General features: G+C 39.9%; 1 protein-coding gene across 3 annotated transcripts in view; it reads left to right on the top strand.

The window, feature by feature from the left end:
• Window positions 1-18,016, top strand: part of CACHD1 (cache domain containing 1) — a 233,408-nt gene that overhangs the window by 166,885 nt on the left and 48,507 nt on the right. For all 3 annotated transcript variants that reach the window (XM_032605257.1, XM_032605238.1, XM_032605247.1), the window contains exons 9-14: window positions 2,481-2,714; window positions 7,233-7,382; window positions 8,021-8,144; window positions 8,941-9,058; window positions 12,781-12,949; window positions 17,459-17,601. In XM_032605257.1, coding sequence (XP_032461148.1) covers window positions 2,481-2,714; window positions 7,233-7,382; window positions 8,021-8,144; window positions 8,941-9,058; window positions 12,781-12,949; window positions 17,459-17,601 — 938 coding nt within the window. The remainder of the gene's footprint in view (window positions 1-2,480; window positions 2,715-7,232; window positions 7,383-8,020; window positions 8,145-8,940; window positions 9,059-12,780; window positions 12,950-17,458; window positions 17,602-18,016) is intronic.

The raw sequence follows: 18,016 nt of genomic DNA on the forward strand, positions 1-18,016 counted from the left end.
ACGCACCATTGTAAAGCAATTATACTCCAATAAAGATGTTTAAAAGAAGAAAAAGATTTGGTGTATATATACAATGGAATATTTCTCAGCCACAAAAAAGAATGAAATATTCTCATTTGCAGCAACATGGATGAACCTAGAGAATATTATACTAAGTGAAGTAGTCAGAGAAAGACAAATATGAGATCACTTATGTGTAGAATCTTAAAAAATACAAAATTATACATATGTATTATGCATTATATATATAATACATATCTATATGTAAAACAGAAACAGACTCACAAACATAGAAAACACACCAAAGGGGAAAGGGCTTGGGGGGGAGGGATAAATTAGGAGTATGGGATTAACAAATAGAAACTACTATACATAAAATAGATAAGCAACAAGGATTTACTGTATAACACAGGGAACTATATTCATTATAATGGAAAATAATCTGAAAAATATATATGTATATAACTGAATCACTTTGATGTACCCCTGAAACCAGCACAATATTGTAAATCAACTATACTCTCAACTATACTCCAATTCAAAAAAGAAGAGTGTACACAGTTATGGGGGGGGGGAAACTGGAAGAGTAAAGATGCAAAAATGACAACTCAAAGGTTATTAACCAGCTCTGGTCTGGGTGAACAAGTTGGAACTTGCAGGGATTTCTGGAGGCTAGGAACACAGAAGACTGCTTGGGAGGTCTGGTGTAGAAGTCTATGAGAGGTTGTTGGCTCTTCATGGCTGCTACCCCTATGAATTCTCAGTGAAGCATCTGGAGTGGGGTTGCGCTTGGTGAGTATGCCAGCAGCTGGGAAAGGGAACTGAACACAGAGCAGAAGAGTGGGACGGACTGGAACATTCTGGTTCCTCTATGTCTGTCTCTTAACATCTCTCTCTTCACCTCTTAAATCTTACAACACTTCACTTTTGGCCACCTTTAACCTGGAAGCATAGAAGAAAGGGGATTGTGGGAAATGTAGTTTCCAGCATGACCACATTGATGATAGAATAATCCAGTCTGCCACCCTACTGACTCTACTGCCACCCCTGCATAACATTTCATGATGGAATGACATAAAAAAATGGAGTGATATAAAGTAACCCAATCTTTGATATCCTTTACTGTGCTTCTTTGTCTAGTAGATGTCCCTGTTTGTTACTTTTCTTGTACATTTTGAAAGAGCTGTGCAGTACATGACAAAGAAAGGAAATGTGTTTATTGCCTTGAAGTTGTCTCCTTTTATCATTCGCCCCTGTGAGTTTATCAAGGGTGTAAGATCAGGGATCGATCACATCTTCTGTGTTGTCTTTTACTGCCAGACATGGGAGGTAAGTGTTTTTTACCACTCACCTCCCATGTGAATTCTGTGTCAAGCAAAGGCAACAATAATCTGATGCAGACTTTCCTTTAGCATTGTCTGAGTGGAGCAGAATCCAAATTATTTACATACAGCGTGTGAAGAAAGAAATTATATCCATTAGATCTTGCCGTGACTTTAGAAATGGACTTACAAGGCTAGAAGTATATATACTTCCTATTTAGAAATGATAAAGTCACTTAAGGTAGGTGAACCATGAACGCTTCAGATTTTTTTCATGACTAAGCAGTTCAAGAACACGAGGCAAAACCTTTTTAAAACTCATTGGTAGAATCTCAGTAGTGACTGAAATCATTTGAATTTGTTTACAGTGGTACCCATATGGGACCAGTTACTAATCCTTTTGACTGTGTTCCAACAATAGCAAACCAAAATTTTAAAAAAGGTTTATTAAATTTATTTTTGTGCTATAGATTACAGATGTTGTAGAACAATTCAGCCCAGTATGCCTGAATCTTTTACAAAAATTTTAAAACTCTAAACATAAAAAAAGTATACTAAATAAATCAAATCCAGTATTATCCTAACAATATAAAGCATGAAAACATTTGTAATTAAAATGAGCTCAAAAAAACAGCGTTTGGAGACACCACTCAATACAATCCATAATTCTTTCATTTAGTTGCATGAGACTTTGGCAAGTGTTTAATAGGCAAAGAGGTAAGAAATGAAATGGTAAACCTCTATCCTTTAAAACTCTTACAACTTCATCTACTAATATAAATGAAATGCAAACTTGTTAATCATTCCTTTTGCTTTCAAATATTAAATGCAGAACAATAATTTAAATTTTATAATTAAACTTTAAGGGAAGAACATCCTTGCTGGATGGGGGGGGTTCCTTTATTTACTCATGTGTTTTTCATCATTGCCTTTTGAAGAATTCTTTTGCCCTCTTGACTATTTGAGGAAAGATCACGCCTCCAGCTTTGTTCATCAGCAGGAACTGGTATCTGTGTCCTGAGTCCACACTGTCTCTGCAAAGACCCCCTTGGCATTGCAAGACCTCATCCAGACCCTTATTAGATCTAAATGGCAGAGGTATTATATGAATATCCACTGTTTGGTTTTACATTGTCTTCCCTTGGCTTTTTATTTTAGATGGGGTGACTGGTTTGAAAGAGCTGGCTTTTCTGAGAGATCTTGCCGAACAGAACTCTGGGAAGTATGGCGTGTTGGACCGGACAGCCTTGCCTGTGATTAAGGGCAGCATGATGGTGCTGAACCAGCTGAGTAACCTGGAGACCACAGTTGGCAGGTTCTATACCAACCTTCCCAACCGGATGATTGACGAAGCTGTCTTTAGCCTCCCCTTCTCTGATGAGATGGGAGATGGTGAGTTTGGAGAAAACTTCCTACTAAAGGAAGGGGGAAAGAAATGGGCAGGAGTCAAACAGTAACTTTTAAATGTTGTTCAATACTTACCATGTGAGCATTAGGGAGTGCGGGCAGGCAAGGGAGTGGGCATCACTTTCTCTGGTCAGAGGATTGTGTAGCCTCCTGCCATTGGTCCAGTTAGCACTGTATTCTAGAGCAGAAATCCCCAGGCCTATTTTTAACTCATTGCCCTAGCCTCAGTCAACATAATGGGTACATCTACTAGGGAAGCTTTGTGAGGATTTCCCAATATCTAAAGGTTAGGGATTTTGGAACTAAAGAGTAACTTTGCGTAGCAGATGGTAAATAAATGTCAGAAGTGCTTGGAATTCGGCCTCAAAGGCAAGGCAACACAATGTCTGTCAAATAGATACAGGCTTGACATGGAGAGGATTTCAAATCCCACTCTACCACTTAGCTGTTGTCCTTGGTAATGTATTTAATCTTGTTAATTCACATCTGGTTATCTGTTCAAAACGTAATGACATCTTTCATGTAATAGTCTTTGAGTTATTAGGTTTATAAGATTATATTACTGCCCAGCATACCTCTCAATAATGATGGCTGCTGTTTATTTATTTATTATTTTACTTGTGTTGTTATTACTATTATTGTTATCACTATCCTGATGTCACAAGTTACCCATAATACGATGTTGGGTAAAGTGTTTCATCTTCACATGATTAAACTCTTGGTCTTTAAAGTAGAAAATTTCGGGGCTTCCCTGGTGGCGCTGTGGTTGAGAGTCTGCCTACCGATGCAGGGGACACAGGTTCGAGCCCTGGTCTGGGAAGATCCCACATGCCGCGGAGCAACTAAGCCCGTGAGCCACAACTACTGAGCCTGCGCGTCTGGAGCCTGTGCTCCGCAACAAGAGAGGCCGCGATAGTGAGAGGCCCACGCACCGCGATGAAGAGTGGCCCTCGCTTGCCACAACTAGAGAAAGCCCTCGCACAGAAACGAAGACCCAACACAGCCAGAAATAAATAAATAAATAAATTTAAAGTAGAAAAAATCGTATTTCCATCAAAATAGTTGTGAAGATGAAATGCACTAGTATATGTAAAGCATCTAGAACAATGCCAAGCCAACAGTATGTGCTCACTAAAAATACAGCTTTTTTCTTTTCCTCCTCATATTCTTGCTTATCTTTTTCCCCCCACATCCTTCCCTCCCTTCTTTCTTGATAGAGAAGGTTGAAGAGGCAGCTAATGACTAGACAGACAGCATCACCATATGAGATCTTGTTTTTATGTTCCATTAACTAGGAATTTTCACAAATAGATATTCAGAGAAGACTCATGTATAAAAAGTAATAAGCCTTATAGAGACTGTGTTTTCTAGAAAGTAGGTAGACATGTTCTTTCTATAAGGAAGAAATATGGTAGCTACTGCAAACCTCAATTTTTTTATCCTTCCTAGTTCTGGCAGGGCCAACAGATGTGTATAGAATAGAAACTCCCATCTTTAGATAAAGTTATTTCCTTTTGTAGGGAAATGTCAAGTCTTAAATGCGAGTGACCTTAATGTGTTAACCAGCGTCACTGAATGCCTGTCAAGCATTGTGTCAGGCAGTGATGGGCAAGGCACGTATCTCACCCTCAACAAGCATTTTAATCTGATAAGAGAAAAACAGATCAATGAATCATGATAATTCGGTGTGAAAGGAACTGAGACAGATGCAGAAACTGAGTCCTGTACAAGCACAGAGGATTATGCTGTCAAATTCTCTTACCATTAGTGGTATCAGGCAGAGTAGGACCTTTTCTGAAATTTACTCTACCATCCAGAGAGCTGCCATGAATGCTTTAAATTAAATTAAATTATGTGCAAAGCTGCTTTCCCAAGTGTAGTCCTTAGGGCCTATTTTATGACTCCTACACAGTGAGTTTCAGGGATTGGTTTACAGGTCTGCTGCATTCCCTTACCTGAGTGTGTCATTTTCATCTTTGTATCTTCAGTCCCTAGAATTACTGGGTGACACCTCTTCTAGCTCCATGACAAGGGGACCCTGAGTCTAGGGAAACTCATGTTTACGTGGCTCTAATTCAAAACCTCCACAGATTCAAATATCAGTTACTGGACATATTTCTTTTAAAATGCAAGTCTGTGTGCTTTAAATTAAAGTAGGGAGGGCGTAGGGGTATTTCATTAAGTGTAGGAGGAGCTTAGCATACTTTATTTACCACAATGGGATAAAGAGTCTTCTGTTGAAATTGCTAATTGCGAAGTAAGACTGCGTTTCTTTCATCAGGCTTGCTCTCAGTGTGTCCAGAGGAGAATAGAATTTTGAAGTGAGCATGTGATCTCTGAGTGTTTCTGTTGTACTTCACTACTCTATGAAACTGGCTTTAATCTTAGACCAAAACCCGGGGGAATGTGGTGTGCAGCCCGTGACCTCTGTCTCCCTGCCGACCCTCACAGCGCTGCTCGCATCACTTTGTAACCCCTTTGTCCAGGGATACCTGAGTAAAACCCTCCTCCAAAATGCATTTTTAAAACCTTCTTAGTTACTTATTATTTTTAAAATGTTCTAAAACCAATAGATAGCATTCTAAACGTTGACTACTTAAAGAATGCTTTTGAAATTATAACAGGCACCCATTGCATAACTTTTATTTTTTCTTGTCTTATTGAGATGTAATTGACATACAACATAGCATTAGTTTTAGGTGTACACCATAATGATTTGATATATGTATATATTGCAGAATAATGACCCCAGTAAGCTTAGTTAATACCAACCACCTCACATAGTAATAATGTGTTTCTTGTGTTGAGAACTTTTAAGATCGACTCTCAGCCACTTTCAAATATGCAATACTGTATTGTTAACTATAGTCCCTGTGCTGTACATCCCCGAACTTACTTATCCTGTAACAGGGCATAACTTTTCACAAGGTTTTTCAGTGTTGCATCCACTTCTTTCTACCAAGTGATGCATTTAATTGGCCTTTGCAATCACAACAACTCAGTAATACTTGGAGTGGACATCAGACATGATTCTCTCTGTAGAAGACTTCAGAGATCCAAATCCCCTTCCTGGTGATGATAGAAGGAAGGCTTTCTAATGTGCTGCAAAAGCATGGACGAGTCATCAAGTGCAGGAAAATACAAGAGCAAGAAGGAGAGGAACGATCCATCTTTTTGTTCTAAGTTTCATTTAGAGCCATAGGGTTATAGAATTGCTGGGGTCCTAGAGATCACTTTGTCTCAGCTCCCCATGTGTTACATAAAATGATGCATTCAGAGAGGTGGAACAACTTGCCCAGCCCAGCAGCAGAACTGGAAGGACAGCCCAGCTGGCCTGGGGCTTGAGGCCACACACTGACCGCTATTCATGCCCTCTCCTTCTGTACATCTTCCTCCCCTTGGCTTTTCCCTTTCCCTAATTATCCTATTGTTTTTCTATGGCCTGTGAGCTAAGAATGGTTTTTATACATTTAAAGCTTTGTTGGAAAAGAAACAAAAAAGTATATGCAACAGAGAATATATGGTTCACAATGCTTAAAATATCTACTATCTGACCCTTTACATAAAACTTACCAACTCCTGGCCCAAGTGACTAGAAATACATTCCTTTAGAACTTTAGTGTCTCCTTCTAAGTGGTCAGATAATAAGATTCTGTACCTTTCTAGGTTTTTTTTTTTTTTTTTTTGCGGTACGCGGGCCTCTCACCGCTGCGGCCTCTCCCGTTGCGGAGCACAGGCCCCGGACGCGCAGGCCCAGCGGCCATGGCTCACGGTCCCAGCCACTCCGCGGCATGTGGGAGCCTCCCGGACTGGGGCACGAACCCGCGTCCCCCGCACCGGCAGGCGGAGTCTCAACCACTGCGCCACCAAGGAAGCCCTCTAGGGTTTTTTTTTCTCATCATCTTCCTGTTTTTTGGTAGGATTCATCAATAAAATATAGTACCTTCTAAGCTTTCCTTTATCCGTAATCTCTTTCATTTAACAACCCCTAGAAATTAGTAAGGCAGTCACTACTGTGTCCTTTAAACAGACATGAAGGCCAAGACTCAAAGTTACGTCCAGTGTCACATGTATGATACATAAGGGGCACAGCTGGGCTAGAACCCAGAATTTTAGATTCTTTGTCCAGTGGTCTTTCAAGTTCAACTGAATCATCCTCACTTCAGGAAGTAGAATGATGTGTATTAAGTGTTGCTGATGTCTTTCACTGATCTGGAATAGCATATCCTTTTAGGTGAAAAAATAGTGCAAAATATACAAATTCCCTCCATTTAAGTTAACTAAGATATCTGAACCCCCAAAAGAGTCTATTTTCCTCACACTCTAACTCCCTTATGCTGTCTGCAAAGGCAGTGCTTGGTTACTGTATCACACGGAAAACTTTTCTTCAGAGCAAATTGAGACGTCTGATAGTAGCCTCCACAGTTCCCTAGAGTACAGCGCCAGCCTTTGTTCGGTGCCTTTTCTGCCATCCTTTGAATATTTTTTGTTTTTAACCCACAGGTTTGATAATGACTGTGAGCAAACCCTGTTATTTTGGAAACCTCCTTCTGGGAATTGTAGGAGTGGATGTGAACTTGGCTTACATCCTTGAAGATGTGACGTATTACCAAGATTCTTTGGCTTCCTATACTTTTCTCATAGATGACAAAGGTAATCTGCTAAAATCTAATCATAGGAAAGAATGATTTCTTTAGCATCTTGGAGAAAATCATCTAGACATTCTGATACTAACAAAGTAGGAAAATGATTGTATTTGTAGAAAAACTGTGTGACTAGGACTACTCACATTTCATATAACACCTCAACGATGGCAGAATGAATCTGAAAATTATGCATTTGTTTCTGTGTTGTGTTGAGAGATAGGTAACGGTTATTTTGTAACATCAGGAAATTAGACTTGAGGATTGAATGAAACGTAGAATGTGATCCTTTGGATCCTTTTTTGGTCTATATTGTTTTCTTTACATTTACTGGCATTAAAGTTTATGTGATAGATTAGAATATTTTATGAAACGAAAACCAAATGACCAGCACCTCAAAAATACTCTTGATGAGGCAGGTGTCCGATAATTTAAGGTGTCTTGCTACACTTCCAGAGTTTCATGCAAGAACACATAAAATAAGTTCAGTTTTTTTATTGGACTGGTGAGTTACAGACTGAGAAATTGAGTGTCGGGCAGCCATCCCAGAGTATCCCGTATTTCAAACTTGTGATGGGCACTTTTATCAGAATCAGTACTTCCTACGACATGTTTCTCATAGCATGCGTTTTTGTTTTCTTATTTCAGGGTATACCCTTATGCACCCATCTCTTACCAGGCCATATTTACTATCGGAACCCCCCCTTCATACTGATATCATCCATTATGAAAATATCCCCAAATTTGAGTTGGTGCGGCAAAATATCCTAAGGTAAGGAAAAGATGAGGGTCGTAGTATTTTGTTTTTCTCTGAGAATAGGATCCATTGAGGTCAAATACGAGTGTTTATAATAGGATATAAAACAAGTGTACAACTTATTTTAATGGTATCAAAAGTGTAATTTTTAATATGAGGATCGTAGCCAAAATTTTGTTTACTTTGTAAAACAGGTAAGATCTCTCAGAACTATTATTTGGGGGAAATGTCTTGTAAATCAAATTCTTATGTTCATGTTGCCTTTAGTTGTAAAATCAGATATATCTTATCTCGTTTTTTAAAATGCTCCAGTTATATCAAGTGGAAAAGTTTTGGCAAAGTAAGAGGGTTAAGTTGAGGACCAGCTCCAGAGCATGCCAAAAAATAGCTTGGCAAAGTAGCGTCCATTCCAAGTTGACAGCACAATCATATACAACGTTTTCTCTTGAAATAAGGAACAGATTGGATTTTTTCCCACCGTGATACATTATTTTGGCAGATGGTAACCTATGGAGAAATGGGTCTTTGTGCTCATTGGTTGTAAATTAATGACTGAGTGATTTGAGACAAGTTGGTCTCTGGAAAGAATTACAACTGGGGGGCAGGGTAGAGAGTAAGGAATGTTTTTGGTGCAGAGCTGACAGAATGCTTTTACAAAATTGAAAATCTCACATTATCTCTTTCAAAAGTGATGAGCTTCATTGCTTTTCAAAATCAGGAGGTGGTCATTGACTCACAGCATCTTCCCTGCCTTTAATTAAGTGCTTCATTTTATCATTTACCTGAAGTATTGCATTGTTTGCCAACGCAGCCTCCCTCTGGGCAGCCAGATTATCGCAGTCCCTGTGAACTCATCCCTGTCCTGGCACATAAACAAGCTGAGAGAAACTGGAAAGGAGGCCTACAACGTTAGCTATGCCTGGAAGATGGTGAGTGAGAGGAAGCCTCCTTTGCCTGAGGAGCTGTGGGGTGCTGCATTCTTCCTCATACAGGAATTGTAGGGAACATTGGTCTGACAAAGTTTACTAATCAGTTTTAAAGTGATTGGAAAAAAGAAGAGATTCCACAGAAATTTTATATATTTTTTTCCTTTTTTGTTTATAAAACCAGTCATTGTTCATGATGAATAAATCAAGCCATATAAAAAATAAAAAAGTGACCTCTGCCCTTTCCCCTCCTGACTTTTACCTCCCGTCTCCCAGAGGTAACCACTTTGATCATTTTCCAGAAAATTACTATTCACACACAGCATGTATCTCTGTGTGTGTATGTACGTGTGCACACAACTTTAATGGCTCTGTAGTATTGCATTACATAGACGGGTCAAACTTCTTTTAACAGTCCCCTGTTAATACACATTTAGATCGTGTCCACTTTTGTTTTTATCATTTTCAACTCATATTGCGGAAGTTGGGAGTTGAAAAGGAGATATGAAACCATAAATGTCCTCTGTTGATGCCAAGGAAAAGGAAGGTTTAGATTAGAATGTGGATTATTCCCACGTGTCACAAGTAGATTGACAGTGTAGCCGTACCTGTGGCATGCACTTCAGCTTTCTTTCACTAGCCTCGTTCAGATACTAGGCCTTGAAGAATCATAGAGAAATAGAATCTGACACACTGTCCATCTTACTTATGTTTTTGTCCTTTAGTCCCTCTTCCAAGCATAGCATAATAATGCTATTATGGGGCCCTAAATACTGTAATTGACTAAAAGAATAGTGGACTTTGATTTTTTTTTTATCATCAAATATTAATCATTAAACTTAAAATGCAGTCATACTTGAGATTCTCTTGGAGGACCATATCTGCTGTTCTACCTGTTGTTGACTCCAAATGGATCTGTTTATTCATTCATTTAAAAACTGCTTGTTGAACATTGACTATGAACTAAGAAGAATAAAGAAGAATTATATTGCCTCTGCCCTCATAGAGCATCCAGCTTAGTGGTAGAAGCAGAGAATTCAACAACTCTGTACAGCGTCTGCATAGGAATGACAGGAATTAGGAGTAGCCAACACACCTTCAGACGTGACTCTCCTCTGACCTTTCTGTCTGGTTTTTAAAGCATCGTGTGGCAAGGGTAATTTCTAAAATGGAAATGAAATTAAACAAAATAATAAAACCAATTGAGAAACACGTTTACAAGCCTAATTCTATTGATATCGTACTGATAATGCAGATTTGAAAAAGGTCAAAGTCTATTTTGAAACCCCCTGAGTCAGCTCATTTTCAGGAATTTTTTTGAGAATGATTGCACCATCTGCCCTTATTTTTACAATTATACAATTATTAAATAACGTCTAATTGCTTAATTTTTCACATCAGAAAGAGTGAGCCAGGTACCAGACTTCTGAATTGAAGAATACTTTTATATTTGAAATTGGAGATTCCTTATCTTATTATCTTACGGTATATCCTGATTGAAAGCAATTACAGTTATATCCTGGGAAAATATCTATATTAATGTTTGTTGGCATTAAAAGAGAAAGAAGGAAATGGAGGCATTTTAAGACCTTCTTTGTACCGTAAATAAACCTAGTGTTAACATTTTGGAAAGAAGTATTACCTTCTTAAGATGGTCTTTCTTCAGTCATACAGGTAAATTCTGGCTACTCTACTTAGCCAAATGGATATCATCGTGTAGTCACTTGAGGTAGAAGTGTTAGTTTACTCAGAGTTCTGAAATTGTTAAGAACATCACTATTAAGTGAAAAATTAAAGAGGTAATAAATAATGAAATTGAAGTTAAAAAGGCTTGCCTGGTTCCCCAGGAATAAGAATAAGTATTTTTAAGCTTTTTTTAGTAACACTGGAGGGAGGGGTAAATAGGTACTCTTCTTGTCCTCAGGAATAAAATGGATTCTTCTACTAAATATAATTTAAATAGATTTAGTTTATGTTGATAATAATAGGTTAAACTGCTTAGCATCTGTAGATATAGCAGGTACTGGTGGATTTTTTCACTGAATTAATTTAAAGGTAAAATGAGAGATTACGTTAGCAGTATTAAGAGATTACTACTCTGTCACTGTGTAACCCCAGTCCATCTTTGAGCGTATGAGGCTCCATGCTGTGACAGAAGGAACTATTGACCATCAGAAGGTATTGCAATATTCCTGTGTTACACGGTCACGGTTCACTTCAAACCATGAATCCCATGGACAGTCAGTGAAAAAAACCACTCCCCAGTCATGGAGAGCTCTTCTAGATATGTTATACATAGCTCTTTATTGCAAAGACTATTTTTTCCGCTAAGAACACAATAAGAAGAAGACCTGTATTGAAATCTGTTTTCCTTTCCAGCTAAAAACTATAAGTGTTGCGTTTAGATGCTTAGCGTAATTTTTTTTTTCCTCTCTTACAGAATTGACCCAGTTATAAAACTATATTCTGGTCATTCTGGTAAAGTTTTTGCCTTTTGGTTCCTTAGAACATGCAACACAGGGAACAAACTCAAAGGATGACTATGTGAAATGGGAAGAGGGGAAGTAGTAAATGCCACTTCAGAACACTCTGTCACTCTCTAATTTGTTGGGTGGAGGAAGAGGATTAAGTTTGCTAATCTAATTGAATATCCTTGGCAGCGGTACTTGAAAGCAATTCCAGGAAGATGCAAATTTCCCCTGTGTTTAAAAAGATTCTGCAACCATCCTCATAAATCCTACATTACTCTGAACTCTAACCTGCCTAGTTAAAAAATTTCTCCTTGATTGTTAAGTAAATCCTTTGAACTGCTTTGGTTCTGACCATCTTTAGTTCTGACTTAGCTGGTTATCACTCTTTTCATTTATTTACAAACCATCTTTTAGATAGATTCTGTTTATCTCTTAATATAATGGACTTAGAGAAGTTTGACTTTCTTGTATTTTTAAGTCAAGGAGCTGGAACTAAGTAGTTTGACTTGGCTTTTGACTCATTAGTGGTCATTTTCCCCACCAAATTTTATTCAAGCATCCGTTAGTAGGAGCAAAATGAATTTGAAAGTACTCCTGTCTCTACATAGGAGCGTAAATGAGGCCAAGCTACAGCACACTTGCCTTTCCTTGTCTGAAAGGACAAGTCAGTCCAGCCTTGCAAGGGAGCTCTAGGATTTGCGCTTTTCATGAGTCTGAGATCCTAGTCACCTCCAACCAAGAGCAAAGAAAGAGTTCTTTGGGAATAGAATGAGTAAACCAGATTCTGGATGGGCCGTGTTATATGGATTTATCATTGGCATTTAAAGTAGTCAATTCTCGGAACAGTCATTTCAAAACCAACTGTATATTTTAAAATGCATTTCAAACCCAAACAGAAATAAGTTTTGTGTTCTTATGCCGTGTCCCAGCTTGTATCCATTAACTTAAATAAGCAAAAGAGGACTAGGAGTAGGTACTGTTTCAAAGGAACTATTTTCTGATCCCTTCATTAGCTCCATAATTTTCTGTTACATTCATTAATTTCCCTCGATCAGAAAGGAAAATAAAAATTAGAAAATGTAATCTTTTGCTAGAGCCATTTTCTACTACCCCGTCTCCATGTCTTTCCTTCACTCATCAAATGTTTTTCCATGTGGAGTAGAAGACAGAGAGAGCAGAAAATAATGTAGGCAAAGTCGCTCTCCCCTGGAACTTTCATTTTCTGTATTAGAACTTCTTTCTTGATTTTTCCAGGTGCAAGACACTTCCTTCATTCTCTGTATTGTGGTGATACAACCGGAAATACCTGTCAAACAACTGAAGAACCTCAACACTGTCCCCAGCAGCAAGCTGCTGTACCACCGGCTGGACCTCCTGGGCCAGCCTAGCGCTTGCCTCCACTTCAAACAGCTGGCCACGCTAGGTAAAGCCCTGGCGCTTCTCAGCTTCCTTTGTGGTCTTCCTCACAGCAGCTCACCATGAGTATCAGTTTGAATTGAGATGTTGAGTACCTGCAGTGCCAGTGTGGGGAGGCAAATGTAAAAACAATTTGAGGCCTTGCCTGGTATCAGATTCTCCGTCAGACGCTGAGATGAAGATTTGTGCGTTGGTGATTTGTTAAGGCTGAACTCTCAGAAGAAACTAGTGAGGAGGTGAAGGAAACAGGATAAGGAAGGAGGAGAAAGCAAGCAAGAGTCTGATTTTAAGTGACATTCCAGCCTCAGCCTAATCCCGTGAGGGGCTTTGGAGTGCAAATTACATCACAGAGTTTGCCCAGACTCAAGAAAGGGAGCTGGACTTTTGTATTCCTTAGTCACTTTCAGCTTTCTGCTAGTGCTGGACAAAGAGGTTTTAGCAACCCAAAAAATGTCCATCAAGGAGAGTGACAGGTATGGCCCACTAGAGGCAAGCACACCGATATAGGGATACAAGGCAGGAGGTGGAGAAATGGTTAAGGGTCTAAGGGTAGCATACCTATATATCTATATAGCATATCTGTATCTATCACAGGTCCCTGCTTGAAAAGAGCTCAGGAGATAGGCAAATAATTCAAAGGAAGCAAAAGGGAATTTACATGTGTTCTGTGCCCGGTACTTTACATTCATCATCTGAGTTGAACTATTACAGATGAGGATGTTTGAGTTTACTGAAATACATAACTTTCCCACGGTAACACAGAAAGTAGCAAGGCTGAGATGGGGCTCATGCTTCTCCCATGCCTGATTTGCCCCTTTTATTGCATGCTGCCATGTGCAAGGCACATACTAGGCATCCGTAGTGTATGTTGTCAGTACATCACAGTGTAGTCACAGTACTTTAAAACAGGTATTCTCTTTTTCAGTGTTGAAAATACTTAGGGTTCAAAAAGTGAATAAGAATCATTAGACACCTGGAAAACTGAATAGAGGGGCCACAGGTGGGAGGAGGATCAAAGATAGAAGTCAGCAGTCTCTGGGTTCCAAATGAGAGCAGTTGTGTTTGGGTTTCTCTTTTGAATTCCATCCTATAGAGTTTCTGCCTGGAAATGAGATCAAGAGAGTAGGCAGCCTAAGTAGTCTCATCTATGACACACTCCAGTGGTGTGGACGACTTGGAGAGGGCCAGGGATGGCAACTTGTATAGTTGATTTGCAAGGTCGTTCTTTTAAAATTTGAGACAGTGAAGTGCAGCAGTTTTTCTTGATGAGAAAAAAGCTCAAGCCTAGATTTTTTATTTCCTTTGGCTAATCGCTCATAGCTACACTGTCCAATATGGTAGGCGCTAGCCACATGTGGCTTTTGAGGACTTAAAATGTGACTAGACCAAGTTGAGATTTACTGTAAGTATAAAATACATGCTTAATTTTTTGTATTGATTACATGTTAAAGTGGTAATGTTTTGGATATATTGGCATCTATAAAATATACTAGTAAAATTAATTTAACCTCTTTGGTTTTGCTTTTCTTCATGTGACTACTGCAAAATTTTATATTACAATTGGGGATTGCATTGTATTTCAGCTGGACGGTGCTGCCTCACAGAGATGCCCAGAAAACGTAGAGCTTTATCAACTCCCATACTTTACATAGGACTAGTGGGCTGATCCTGGGGCACACAGACAGACCTTATGCCAGTGTCTGACTTTCAGTGGGTGCTCTTTCCACTGTACCACCCAACTTCACTTTGGCCATAGAACTCCCCCCAGGACAATGTGTGGAGAAGTCACCAAGGGAAGTTTAGTAGCAGTTGGTAATGAAAATGAAGCAGGATAATTGAAATATTTTTTTAAAGAAATGGAAAATAAGGGAAACAATGGCAAATAAGTGGTTTCCATCTAATTTCATTGATGATGGGGATTTTGAGGCAAGGTATTAAATGTACGTCAGAGCTCCCTTCAAGAGGGCTGAAGGAGGGGACATTGTCTTTCTTGGTACACAAAGAGGCAGAGAGGAATTTTAAAAGAGTATATCATCCAGTGCAATTAAGTACACAAGTGTGTATATAAGTACTATGTATCTTATGTAAATTAGAGCTATGTGTCTAGCTCCTGGCCGTAAAGCTTTGGGTCCTATATATTGGTTTTTTCTCTCCTTCAATCCATGTCACTACAGGAAAGGCCCACTCCCCAAGTTGTCTCTCCTTTCCTTCCTCTGGCCCAACTCTTTTGTCCCTGAGACATTTCTTATATTATTGTGTTGTTCCAGTATTGTTGTTTTCCTCTTTTTTCTTTATCCTTGTCTCTCCAATTGGTTCCTAAGCTCTTTGAGTTCCAGGACAGTCCTCTCTCTCTGGCACATCCTTGCACGGAGGACCCCATGAGTATATACACATGAATTCACTGCTAGGCAACCTAACTTTTTTAAGCCTCTGCCTTTCTTCTCCTTGATATGAATATAATAATAACTCCCAAGCTATACCATGATGATATGAAAGTTAAAGGAGACATAGCATTACTGGAAGCATTGTCTTCTGGTAAAGAAAGACTAGGTAATTCTGACCCATCCTGCTGGGTTCAACCAAAAATCCTGGATGGAACCTTTCTTAAATTTTTTGAAAAGTATCAGAGAACTAACCTAATCGGTAGTGGACCTAAGTCTAGGAGAATATAAGAACACAGAGAAGGAAGCCAACCCCTAAAGCTGCTTTTACAGTGTACATATTTATCAATACAGAAGAAACAACTGTGAAATTGTGCTTTAGGTAGCTGCTCAGGGCTAGGAAGAGAGGCCAAAATCAAATCCAAGGTTCTCAAAAGGAGAAGACTCACAAGGAAAACTCCTCCCTTCCACACACACATACATGCTTTTAGCAGAGTTCCCAAAGGACTATATCTTTAGGGTAAAGGTGAATTGGAACTAAATCAGCCCTTGACATGGGATTGCTGTCATCTGAGTTGTCTAAGGAACCTCAAGCGCTCATTCATCGTGGACTTGTTGAATACCAGAGTCTCCCCGTATAGCACTTAGGCCAGTATCCTGTCTCCTTATTGGGAACTGTTTTCACCTTACCATCTCCTGCCTCATCTTGGTGTGTAGCACAAGATGCAGTATCCTTTCTAGAGGAAGATATTCCCATCCTGTTAAGCCTCAGCATTTCCTACAAATTTGTTAAGTACAGTGTCCAGTCAGAGATAACCAGGCCACAAGGAAACAAAACACTGTGAGTGAGAACTAACAAAGGAAAAGAAAAGGACCCACAGATTTAAATGAGATAGGACATGTGATAGTGCTTTCTAATGCTTTTAAAAATATACGATTGGGGCTTCCCAGGTGGCGCAGTGGTTGGGAATCCGCCTGCCAGTGCAGGGGACACGGGTTCGAGCCCTGGTCCGGGAAGATCCCACATGCTGCAGAGCAGCTAGGCCCGTGTGCCACAACTACTGAGCCTGCGCACCTAGAGCTGGTGCTCCAAGGTGACAGAGGCCACCGCAATAAGAGGCCCGCACACGGCGATGAAGAGTAGCCCCCGCTCACCGCAACTAAAAAAAAAAAAGAAGGCCCGCGCGCAGCAACGAGGACCCAACGCAGGCAAAAATAAATTAATTTAAAAAAAAAAATGTATTTCCATTAAAATTAAAAAAAAAAAAAAATAGACGATTGAAGAGTAAAATTTCAGAGACAGAGATGTAGTGTTTTTGTTTCAAAATGTAATTCATTGCAAGGATTTCTGTCGTAAACAGAGAACTGGGCTTTTCCTCTTAGATAAGACCAACAATTAAATATGTGTATATTAACTACTCCGTTGTTTCCATAGATTTTGTTTATGCCATGTTTGGCTGTCCCTGTCTGCGAGAAGAATTTTTTTAGTTGATTTTTGCGTCGACTCCACTCTTCCATTTTTCCTTCTTCCTCGATAATCATACTAACGTGAACAATAAGAGTTAACACTTACAGAAGCACTTGAGTTGTGCAAGCTCTGTTCTAAATACTTTACATTTATTAAATCATTTGCTTTGTGTATATTAACTAGTATAATACCATAACTCTATAAGGTCGGCGCTGCTATTTCCCCCACTTTGCAGATGATAAAAACATCACATGTATTACAACTTGCCCAGCATCACACAGCCAGGAAATGGTAGAGCCCAGGCTCAGCCCAGTCTGGCTCCATGTCATATGCTGCCTCCTCGACCGTAATAAGTGTAGGATACTATATGTAGACCTAAGATGTGTTGACTATTTGTCATTCTCAGCTCTTGTATCTCTTTAGGTTCACTCAGGACTGTAAGCTCCCTGCAGGGAGAGGATCTGACTTTTTTCTTTCCCAGCTCCTTCCAGTGTGGAGTTCTTTGCTTTCCTTAGGGAGGACTTTTTTTTTTTTTTTTTTTTTTTTTTTAGGGAGGACTTTTAAGCCACCACAGCTGACAGATGGGCAGAGCCTTAGCCATGCTTTTGTTTGGGCCTGAGATGCAGGCTCCGTGTTCTCAGGCCTGCTTTGTTTCCTTCTCTCTCAGAAAGTCCAACCGTCATGCTGTCTGCTGGCAGCTTTTCCTCCCCCTATGAGCACCTCAGCCAGCCGGAGACAAAGCGCATGGTGGAACACTACACAGCCTATCTCAGCGACAACACCCGCCTCATTGCTAACCCGGGGCTCAAAGTGAGTGCTGTCCCGGGGCTGCACTTCTGCTGCACCCCTCCACAGGCCTGGGAGGGGGTTCTGGTAGGGAACCTTTGAAGTGGGAAGCCGAGCTCTGGATCTGTGCCTCTCAGCTGGAGAGCCAGAAAGGCAGAGTGTGTGGCCCAGGGGAGGCTGGCCGGCGAGGACCCTTCTGATGGATTAAGAAGCCCTATGGGCCAGATGAAGAATCTCTTTAAGGCTTAGATGCACTAGGGGCTTTCTTGGTAGGGGGGTGTGAGTTAGAGACCAGTGAAACTTTCCAGCCCCGTTTTTCCCAGGGGAATGAAGTAAAGTGCCCCTACTGTCTGTTGAGATAAATGTGATGCAGTTTAAGAAGCAGAGCTTTAGGGGGTGTGTGTACACGTGTTTGTATGTGTGTCTGGGTGTGTATTTA

The sequence above is a fragment of the Phocoena sinus genome, chromosome 1 (genome assembly GCF_008692025.1).
Source record: "Phocoena sinus isolate mPhoSin1 chromosome 1, mPhoSin1.pri, whole genome shotgun sequence".
Taxonomy (NCBI): Eukaryota; Metazoa; Chordata; class Mammalia; order Artiodactyla; family Phocoenidae; genus Phocoena; species Phocoena sinus.